Source organism: Chaetura pelagica, unplaced genomic scaffold (genome assembly GCF_000747805.2).
Source record: "Chaetura pelagica isolate M959 unplaced genomic scaffold, ChaPel_1.0 scaffold271, whole genome shotgun sequence".
Taxonomy (NCBI): Eukaryota; Metazoa; Chordata; class Aves; order Apodiformes; family Apodidae; genus Chaetura; species Chaetura pelagica.
In genome coordinates this window covers 663424-675042 of record NW_009952106.1, presented here as the reverse complement: position 1 = coordinate 675042, position 11619 = coordinate 663424, and the positions used below count along the sequence as shown (strand labels likewise).

The following is an 11619-nucleotide window of genomic DNA, read 5'->3' as shown; positions in this document are numbered from 1 at the left end:
TGGGGCGGGGGTTGCTCCCCTCTCCCCTCTCCCCGCGTCGTGAGGCACCGCTCCAGCCAGGTCAGTGAGCCTTCTTGCCTGCGTCTCTCTGCCAGTGCCACGGTGCCGGTTAAGGCGCGTTAGCTTTTCAGAAGAGAGCCAGAAATCAGTGTTCCTTGTGCTGTTCTGCTTGGGAATCCTCCGCTTTTCCTTTCTTTCATCGCTTCATCCTCTTAACCTGCCGAAAAGCAGACTTACTTTTCTTGCGTGAACAAGTCCTGTAGGCGAGGTTTGGGGCGCCCCGGTGAGGAGGAAAGGAAGCTATAAAAGCACACGAGCAGTTACAACTCGGATAGGTAGGCAGCTGGAGTTCCTGCTGGTTTTTGAAAAGTGTGAACATTTTAGCTGAGCCGCCAGACAGGTGCTCGGAGAGCCAGGGAGGATGCCAGCAAACCATGCAGTCTTTAGTTTTAAAGATAACTCGGAGAAGAAAGCTCTGAGAACCCCACCTCTCTTAACTTGAGCTTTGGGGGAAAGTATCAACTTCACTGTCCAAGTTAAAGAGGACCAGTTAAAAGACGAGGAAATTAGCATCCGACATATTCCACCTGAGTATCGAGGAGGAAAGAACCGCTGCAAACCTTGTAGATAACTAGCCCAGTCAGGCAATTGTGAAGGAAAGAAATGAATTGATGAGTATTTTACTTTTTAATTTATTTATTTTTTTAGTTAGTTTGTTTTGTTGTGTTTCCCCGAACCATGGGAAGCATGTAACATAGTTACACGTGTGGTTGGCTGCCCTACGGCTTTGCAAGAACTACTTAGTAATTCTTGATAGTTAATTTGTATAGTAATACTACTCTGAATAGAGTAACAATTGCCATGCTTTTTTGTTGTTGTTGGTTTTACCTGTTATCCTGGGTATGAACTTCATGGCATATTTAACATTTGTTATGTATAGTATTTCTTCATTATAACATCCCTGTGAAACTGAATAAACTATTTTTAGAGGAAAAATTAGACACAAGGTAAGAACTCTAGATATCACTCTAGAGATTATTACAGTGCCTTAAAATTAGTTGCTCAAACCATGTGTAGATTTGAGTGCACTGAACAAATAATTATATATTCTCTATATATTTATGAGTGTTAAGATATACTGAGTGGATTGATGGCAGCCAGCATATTCAAATGAGTGAGTATGTGAGTATGCCCCAGAACAGGAAAAGATGGAGAGAGAGGATTTAAATGCTTCTGTGTAGCCCTAAATTACAGGATTGGAATTCACAGGACAAACCATTCCTAGGCTTATGTGCCAGTGAAGAAGAAAAGGAAAGAGCCACTTCTGTATAACAGCCTAATGTGTAGCAGTCAGCCATGACTATATTCTATTTTGGGCCATTTTAGAAATCTTTGTGTAGGAGTATTAACCTGTTCATCCTTGGCCAGCATGAGATGGACTGAGAAATTTGTTTAACAATTGTATCTGCTGTCTATAAACTGTGGTTTTTCAGGGTTTAGGCATAGATATAGAGAAAGTCTAAGTCCATTTCATTATGCTGAAGGCATCTGATGCTAAATTCAAGTTTTTCCACTGAAAAAAAAAAAAAATTCAACCCAACACTCTCCATCTCGTGTTACTTCTGCAAACACTTATGTATGTTAAGAATATTATGCATAGTGGGGCATTTGTATAAATATGTAAGTCCTTATGTTAGGAATGCTTTAAGACCTGGTATGGAAGTGTATGCAAGTCTTGTTCACAAAATATAAATATATGGTAAATTACTTTTAAAAAAAAAACCCTTTCTGTAATCATCTCCAGCTTGACAATTGTAATCTATTTTAAAATGTCTATAAATGTCTGTTACCTTAAGAACTTCAAGAGGACTTGATACGACTCGTAAATTTATATGCATGGGAATTCAATTTTGAGGTGCTCACTTTTTTCATGTTCTTATTCCCTACCTTGTTCTTCTTTCTGGCCTTCTTGAAAAGATAGACCTGAAACATATTATAAATGCCATTTTGTTCTTGTTGTTGCTTTTGATTTTTGTTTTGTGTTGTTTTGTGTTTTTTTCTGGTGTGTATGTATTTTGTTTTTGTGGTTGTTTGGTTTTGGTTTTTTGTTGTTTTGGTTTGGTTTTGTTTATATTTTAGAATGGACAAGTTAAAGAAAAAAAGTTTTGGGTCTAATCTTCCTGGGGAGAGTTCCGGGTCTGTTCCAGAAGATAATCGCAGTATTCGAGGAAAAATAAGCTTTTCCGCATCCCAAGAGTCACTTGGCGCTACATCCCGAAAGCTATCGAGGTTTTACCGGAGGGCTAGTAGAAGTCTGTCCTTCCAAGAAGTTTTTAAAGAAAAACAGGTTTAGTATTCAACCATAGGTCTTGAAATAGATTTCTGGTTGTTTGCTAAGGTGGTTCAATTCAGTTTATGTTATGTCTTTTTTCTTTTCCATTTTTTTCCTTTCTTTTTTGTTCATATTCAGATCTTTTATTAAATTGCTCCTGGTAGAAAGTGAGTCTTTGTTTTTAATATCTGTAGTGTTTTAATATTTAAAAATAATAGAGGAAAGATGTAGCAGATAACACCTGAATACTTTACACTGAAGCAAAGTTGTACCTGACTTAGTGCCTGCAAATATTTATCTACTCTAGATATTTTAGTTTTATATTAAATTATTAAATTATAAATATAAATATTTCTTGTTAAAAATAGAACCGGTTAATATGGCACAAAAATATATTAAAATGTGACTGTAGTATATTTGATATTTACTTTTCATTGACATATCCTCAGAATTGGCTTTGAATTTTAGAATAATTCATAATATTTTGTTCTTTTGTTATCCTCAAAAAATTAGGTATTCACAGAGTGGGGCAGTTATGCAGTCTTATAATGCAAGACAGTAGATTTCAGTGTTAGTTGCAAGTTAAGTAGCATTTACAGTCATTGCAATTACTTAATGTATTTTGAGTTTGAAAGACATGTAATGTTTTAGGCTCAGTACAAAAAAGCAAGAGAAGAGAGAAGAGCACAAATTAATGCTTGTTATAAATACGTACTTGAAATTGTCAGCACGAGCCTAGGTTTAGACCTAAAAACTGTGGAAGAAATGATTTTGGATTCTCTTTCGGTGAGTCTGATCTATGTATTTCTTTATTTCAGTTCTTAATGAATGTGTGTAGCAGATTGCCCTTTTGATATGAACTGTTATCCATGATTCATATTATTTCTGCCAGAAAATGCGATTAATAAAGCAATCAACTAAGATAATACCGACTAAATAATTCAGCTTAATTTCCTGGTGAATTTGCAAATACTCCTTGGGTTTTTGTTTGTGGGTTTTGGTCTTTCTGACCTCAAGGAAAATTAGTGCTGTTATTTTGACCTGAGGACTTCTTGTCATGTCCACTAGTTCCAAAAGGTTTCATCTATCTTGTATACTATTATATTCTAAAGACAATAGTCTCTATTTGTTAAGGTAGTCCTCTCTGAAATACCAAAGGTTCTTCAAAAATAGGTGTAATTTCATAGGAATGCTTTGAAATTCAAGAGTGTTACTTAGTAATAAGAGGGAAGATTAGTCTTGCACCATTTAACTCATGTAATTGCATTTGGAAAGACCCAGTAAATATTTTCCAGTTGTAGTGCTTTTAAAATTTTTGAATATTTAAAAAAGAGGTAAAGTGGGTTTGTAGAGTGAGTAGATCCAAAACCTTTGGAACTTCTGAAAGCTCATTTTTTTTGTGTGTCTTTTATGTTGTCTTTCACAATGTTTCAAAGTGCTTGAACAAAGAGGAGTTAAACTTTAATTCTCTGATTGCATTATATTATTTTTTATTCTGTTAGAAGAATTTGACTTAGCATTCAAAACTCAGCCAGATAAGGTTGTCTTTGAGCAAACAAATACGTTGTTAGAGCTTCAGCTGTTTTGTTACAAGCCAAATTTAATCCCAATCCAAATATGTTGTTTATTGCTTGCTTACTGGTATTTATATATCATATGATGTACATGAACAATCTTGTTTCTTCTTATGCTTACACAACATAGAGGTGCTTGAAATGTTGTCAATCAACTAACATTTCATTTTTTTACAGTTGGTAAATGGTATATAGTCTTAGATCATTCTGACTTCATGTAAAACTGCTGTTCTACATTGAATTTGATTCATTTAGACTTTGGAACTTTGGGTTCCTAAGCTGGTATTTTCTTTAATTTTGGCTTGAGGGGATGGTGTGGGGGTTTACTGCCATCAGGACCATCTGAAAACTTCATATGGTTAGAAATTTTCCAGTTTCTAGTTTTAGTTTATTCATAAACAGGTTAGTCTACTGGGGCTGCATCAACATTGTCCTTCAACAAATTACCAGTTAATAAAGTCCTGTATACCTGTCATGTCTTTGACATCCATAATTTAAGTTTTACCCTTTAAAGCCTTAGCCTGGATCTGTGTTCACACAGTGTTTGTACCACATGGGCTTGAACCAGAAGCTATTTGCAAAAGCAGTAGCCACAGGGACAGCTCACATCTTGCCTCCTGTGTAGAATTACGGAAGCACAAAAGTTACTGTTTGTCATACTCTTTCTCTCAAGTTGGAGTACTATTTGCAGTAGCGAATCTTCTTTTGATTTTTGTTATTGCCCTTTGAGTACTTTATCAATTTTTCTTTCACTCTTTTTTGGGGGGAATTTTTCTCAGTTTTAACCCATTAATGCCTGTTAATAAAGTGGGTGCATTATGCATTTCTAGAACTGGCTTGCTTTTATTTATTTTATATTTGGATAACATTGTCTTCTCAAGAGAGTGTGTTTAAATTCTGTCCACCTGGATATCAGTCATTTTCCTATCACCATTCTGATTCAGATTTTGTATTTATTTATTTTGGGGAAAAGTTGCGGATATAAGAAATATACCACATCTAGAGGTATATGCTTTGTATTTGAACAGATGGTGCATCTCTAGACATACTTGCTAGCTTTCCACTGGACCTTTATTTATTTATTTATTTATTTATTTATTTTATTACAAGGAAACAGGGGGTCTCATTACCAAGGTTGAGTCCTGCAGCTGGACAGTTTGAATGCCCAGTCATATCTTGCTGAGTTAGTCATCCTTGCAGATAACTACAGAGACTATGAAAGAAGCTGAATTTTTATGTGATCAGTACCTTCTGATCTCCTCCAAACCTTCTTTCAGTGCTTCTCAGAGTTTTGTTCACTTCCTGCTAAATTAGGAGACACAAATTGCCTATGGCAGTTTAAAAATTCAGATTTTGGCAACCCCAGCTATAATTTCAGGCGAGTTCTTCAGAATGATAATCCATACACAAACAGTGTTTGTTTCAAAGATTTGCATCCTTGCTACTCAAGGCATCTTGTATAACATCCCTAAATAAAAATGGCCATCTTGAGATCCATCGTGTATTAGGGTGGGTTAGTTTATGAACAGGTAGAGCAAGCTAATTTGGGGGGAACATGGTCTCCTTATGATGTGATCTCACTGTCCTTCCAGAGAGCAACAAAATCTTTGTCATAATGAAAAGGTTTTGGAGCCAATGTGGCCAATTCATATCTCCAGAAAGACATCTTCATGTGTCATGCTACTCCTTTTTTACAAAGGATTCTTTTACATTTAGGGATAGAATAGCCATAGCAGAGTATGTCAGGTCTTGCAGATCATCTGTGTATGTTTCTAAATCTTTTAAAATTAATTACATCCAGTTAATACTTTAGACTTACAGGTCTCTCTGAGTGACAGAATAACCTCCAGTGTCTGTGTATTACTGAATAAAACCATAACCATTTGACACACATTTATGAAGAGGTGGGCCACCTTTGTGTGCGGGTTCAGTACTTGAGACAATATTTGAAAGATCTGTTATGTTGTTTTGTAACTCCTCACAGTATTTGAGGTTAAACGTGAAGTGCCACTAAAACTGTCAGCAGTGGCATGGTCGAATTATTTTTGCATGTCTTGAAGGCACATAAAAATTTAATATTTTGTGTAACAAGTATTCATTTTTAATTTAACAGTTGGAAGCCATTGATGCCTTTTTTGCCAAGGGAGGAAGTAGAGTTTTGAGATTTTTCTACCAAGAAGGAGAGGCACCAGGAGTAGGTAAAGTATTAGCAGTATTAATACAGGCAGACGTAATAGTGCCTTCTGCTGTTACTTTTGTTTAATGTTTCCCTGAACAAAATCTTATGAGAAAAAATTTGGTCCATTTCAGCCATTCTTGGAAGAAGTGTTATAAGAACTTCTTCTGAAATCTTGAAGTGGTTGCAACTTTTTCTTACAGGAGTTATGCCCCCAGTTAATTAGAAATTACTTTTATAAAACTTCTCTGAATTTGCGTTTTCTATAAATATTTTAAAATTTTTAGTTTTCATATGCTTGTCAGACATTTAATGTCTAAAATCATTGATTCTCTAAGCACTGAACATGCTGTTAACTTGCCTATTTGTAAGAATTGCATAGGATTATCTCCACAGAGGATCTGAGAGAATCTCAAATTCCCTATTTTCTCACTTAGGCATGACATCTCATTTAACAGGGTAAATGCAAATAAACAAAGTATCCCAGTCCCCAGCAAGTTGACCTAGAATGATGTATTAAAATCCCTTTTCAGTGCTGTAAAATTGCTCTGTAACACACACATGATGTGTTTGGTGTAGATTTCAATTGTACGGTTAATTATGGCCACGGTTTCTGCAGTTTTTGCTTGTCTTACACACAGAAGTAGAAAATAAACTATTTCCATGTTGATTTTTTTTTTTTTCCCCCTACTGTATTAATTTTAGCCATTTTATAATACTCTTACTTTTAAAAATAGTGACACCTATGACATTTTTTTTCAGAATGTGGCCGGATAATTCCAGGAGTTGCAAAAGATGATAGAGTGATGCGACTGTATGTGGACAATACACCAGAGAGATTTGTAGGGCGGTGCTTATTTTTCATTCGTTTTAAGAATGACAGCCCTATAAATGAAAAAACTATACATGAGGTATTCTCTCATATACTTTAAAAACTTTAAAAGTAGCTAATCTTTGTTTCACTATTTGTTTCACTATTGTCATGTAACTGTGCTGTTTGAATGTTAAGCTAGGTCATGCTCTTTACTCTCTTTTTTGGGTGGTCAATGAATAGCTGTGTTCCTTCAGCAAATATTCAGGATATCTTGTGAAACCTAGTGTCTTACAGGACTCTTATTAAAGAAGTCAGCATTTGGATTAATTTCTCATATCATTCTTCTTGCTGTTTTTGAAGAGGTTAATGTCACTAAGTACATTTTAGGAAGTCTCTAAACTAGGAGGACTCATGGAGTAGACTTTATTGCACATACCAGGAGCAGAAAAGTTCACTTGTTTCTTTTTCTCTGATGTCTCTTTAAATGCCTGAAATGTGCTTTTTTCTGTGTAAATAATGTAGCATGAGTTTTTCTGCTTTACAACTATGTAAGACAAATTATTAGATGAGTATGGGCTTCATACTTGTTTATAGCTACATATCATAATACTCGGGTAGTGCTTAAGGGACAATAAATTGATAAGAATTGGTCCTATATATGTATCTAGTTAATATGCTTTCAGATTTTTCAGACAGAAAATCCATTAATAATTTTTATATATTATATATTAGAAATACTTCATCCAATCAAGAGCTGAGAAGGTGAAGGGGGAAAGAGCTCAGAGGGTTGTGATCAATGGTGCAGGGTCAAGTTTGAGGCCTGTAGCTATTTGTGTTCCCCAAGGGTCAGTACTGGGTCAGGCAAGTCTTGTTCAGCATACCCATCAATGGAGCTACATGGGGGAACAGTGTATCCTCAGCAAGTTCCCTGCTAATAGAAAACTGGGAAAAGTTGTTGATGCACGAGAGCTGTGCTACCATCCAGCATGACCTGGACAGGCTGGATAGTTGAGCAGAGAGAACATCATGAGATTCAACACGGCCAAATGTAAGGTTCTGCAGCTAGAGAGGAATAACCTCATGCACCAGTACAAGTTAGGGGCTGACCTGCTACAAAGCAGCTCTGGAAAAAGACCTGGGAGTCCTGGTGGACAACAGGATGACCACGAGCCAGCAGTGTGTCCTTGTGGCTACGAAGGCCAATGGCATCCTGGAGTACATTAAGAAGAGTGTGGCCAGCAGGTTAAGAGAGGTTGTCCTCCACCTCTACTTTGCTCTGGTGAGCCCCCTTCTGAAATATTGTATCTAGTTCTGGGCTCCCAAGTTCATGAAGCACAAGGAACTACTGGAAGGAGTCCAGCACAGGGCCACTAAGATGACTGGGAGTCTGGAGCATCTACCATATGAGGAAAGGCTGGGAGAGCTGGGTGTGTTCAGCCTGAAGAAAAAAAGGCTGAGGGGGATCTTATTAATACTTATAAATATCTAAAGGGTGGGTATCAGGAGGATGGGACCAGACTCTTCTCAGTGGTGTTCAGTGACAGAACAAGGGGCAATGGTCACAAACTGGAACACAGGAGGTTTAACCTAAATATAAGAGAAAACCTTCTTTACTCTTTTTTTTTTTTTTTTTTTTTTTTTTTTTAGCTAAAACCAGTATCTTAGAGTTACATTGTATGTATCAGTATTTTGTAAATATTTTATCTCTATAAATCAAAGTTTTCATTGGAAAATTACAGTACCTTTATATAGAAATGCACTGATTTTATGATACTGTTTCCAGTCTAATTTACTGCATTACTAGCAGTCATTCTTCTACAATGCAGGAGACATTCTTTGGTGTTCTGGATGCCACTGAAGGACTTCTACATGGTATAATGAGTATCATACAAAACATCTTTCTTCCTGCTGTCCTCACAACAAGTAATTGGGGTGCTTTAAGTCAGAACAAACAAGATACAAAAGACAAACAGAATTTCGTGGAAAAAATTAAGAGATTCTTTTCATTTTTAGAAGGTAAGCACTGCATTCAGGAAACAGTCAAAATGAAGGAATTCTACTTACAAATTTCCATTTAAGGGCAGTAGCATATAGGTAAGGAACTTCTCCCATTCTGCAAGGATAAAATAAATGTATCAATTACCTGCCTAATATTTACCCAAAATCAAATGGCTTATACTGGTACAAAATAATTTTAGAGTCTTTATTGTTTCTGTATTGTAATTTTTTCTCCAATTTTTTTTTTTTTCTAAGGGGCTATAGTAAGCATTGAAGGAACTGTTGCGTTGACACAAATAGATTACATTGATTTTTCTAAACTCCAGACTCCTGAGAAAATAGATGCAGCAGCTAATAATCCCGACATGTGTCACCAGCTAGAGGAAGTGCTTATGATATGGTATAAACAAATTGAACAGGTAAATTGTTGTTTTAACACATCAACCCAGCATTAATATGTATATATATATATATAAATTATTTATGAGGCTTGCCTGAAGTTAGTTGAAGGCTTTAGCTGCATCTCCACCTGAGTAAGACAAGGGCTTCACTTCTACACAAAAGTGAAGTGGGTAGTCCCTAGGAACTTACAGTCTAGCAAGAATAAGGGTTTTTGAACAGTTAATATACAAATAGTAAGAAGGAGAGGACGGAAGGATTCAGGAGTGATAACACTAGTAAGGACCTTGTATGTATACAGTTAGGTATACTCTATACATTACCTGTTAAGTTCCTGCTGCTAGTCATCGTATGAAATACTACTTCTAAAAAGGTCTTTGACCTGGCCCAGAGGGACATTTTTTATCTATTGTAAGTCTTGCATAGTAAGGTCTCAGTCAAGAAATTGGTAACAGACTTCCTTGATAAAGCACAGAACCCTTTATCAAAATACAAGAGTCTGTGGAGACTGGGACATACTCTACTTACAAGAGCATACTATGTTTAGTGTGTTTAGCACATGAAAATAAAAAATGTAAAAGACATGTAAAAAGAACTGATTGCACATTTATCAACATCCAAACGAGTATGTTCATGACTTTGATATTTAATATTTTTCTTAAACTAGTTCTTCCAGTTTTTTACAGGTGAAGTTGTATTTGGTGCATTTCAATTCATAAAATCATTGAGTAAGAAAGTATGGATCTATGCTGAGATTCATCCAGTTTATGACAGCTGTTGAATGATACTGTATTAGTATAATGTATTAGTTGCCTTCTTTTCAGTTTAAGAATATGATTAAGTGTGATACAGGCCTAAAATGCTTTGCAAATCAGGATCGTTTTCATGTGTCAATAACTGCAAACTAGTTCCTTTTAAAATTAGTATCCTCAAAGTGTTTCTGCACTTCTTTATAATGATTTGTCTGTTCTCTATAGTAAACATTTGTTGTTTTTTTTTTTTAAATCCTTGCAGGTTCTGATTGAGAGTAAACAGATCAGAAAAGAAGCTGATGATTCAGGTCCACTGACTGAAATAGAGTATTGGAGAAGTATGTCTGCTAAATTTAATTTTATTATTGAGCAGATCAAAGGACCAGAGTGCAGAGCTGTCATTAATGTTCTGAATGCTGGACGTTCTAAACTACGAAGGGTATTTTTTTTTCTTTTTTATGTTGTTTTTCACTGTAATAGACAAAGCTTGCAGTGCTTTGTTTCATTACATCTAAGAGAGATCGTCTGAGGAGAATTAAAATTTAGGTATGGTGCTGGTGCACTTAATATACTGACAGAAAGAAAAAGACTTTTAGAGATACAGACAAAAATTATTGTAAATGAAAATAACATTTATTGCCTGCTTTGACAATGCCTTTTAAAAATTAATGTACTAAGTTTACTTCTAGCAAATCAGTGTAAATTAAAGAAAAGGTTCACTATGTATGAAGTTTCTTACAGTACTGTTTTCCTGCTAGATGTGGCAAGAGTTAGATGCTAGAATCACAGATGCAGCAAATGAATCGAAAGATAATGTGAAATACTTAAGCATAATTGAAAAAGTTTGCTACCCACTTTATAAATGTGATCTTGTAAGTATGCCTTTCATCATTCTTCAAGCATAATTTATATATTTGCTTAGAATACCCAGAGGAAAATAAAGATTCTTTGTGTTTGCTTAGAAGTAGATTTTTCTAATTTACTTTTTTCTAGTTTTTCTGACTTTTTTTCCTAAACATCTGTCAAGCTAAATGTTAGTCTTACTCTATTATATATAACACATAGTATTTTAAAATACTTATTTTATCAATATTCATAAATGCATGTTATTTCCTAGTATTTTTTTGCTGCCAATATTATTTTTTTTAAATGAGCTAAATGAGGTATGAGAAACTCAAAATACATCTTTCATTGAATATTCCTGATGTGCCAATGAATAATTACACAGTTCTAGCCAAAGTACCAAGATTTATATAGAGAATAGTGAAACCTAACAAGGCCCCAAATGAATATTGATATTGAAAACAATATTAACTGCTTCTATTTGCAGAATTACTAGTCAGAATTTGAATGGTTGTCCATACACAAATGTCAGCCCTCGTTTGAAGTATCAGTTATTAGTTATAGTAAATATTAAATATTATAACAGGTATATGTTTCTAATGATTGTTACCGAATAGGATGGAAGGAGGAAATACCCTGGGAAAAATGGCTTGTTCTGCTTTATTTTTTAGTTCCCCCTGTTTTGGTCCTATATGCCTCTTGTCCTCTGTCAGGAAGTGTTGCATTTCTTT

At 35.3% G+C, this 11619-nt stretch overlaps 1 protein-coding gene across 1 annotated transcript in view; it reads left to right on the top strand.

Moving 5' to 3' along the window:
- Window positions 1–6888: 6888 nt before the first annotated feature.
- DNAH8 (dynein, axonemal, heavy chain 8) overlaps window positions 6889–11619 on the top strand; it is a 125934-nt gene continuing 121203 nt past the window's right edge. Inside the window, exons 1-5 of the mRNA XM_010006149.1 lie at window positions 6889–6993; window positions 8723–8912; window positions 9150–9313; window positions 10308–10484; window positions 10804–10917. Of these exons, the coding sequence (XP_010004451.1) occupies window positions 6889–6993; window positions 8723–8912; window positions 9150–9313; window positions 10308–10484; window positions 10804–10917 (750 nt within the window). The remainder of the gene's footprint in view (window positions 6994–8722; window positions 8913–9149; window positions 9314–10307; window positions 10485–10803; window positions 10918–11619) is intronic.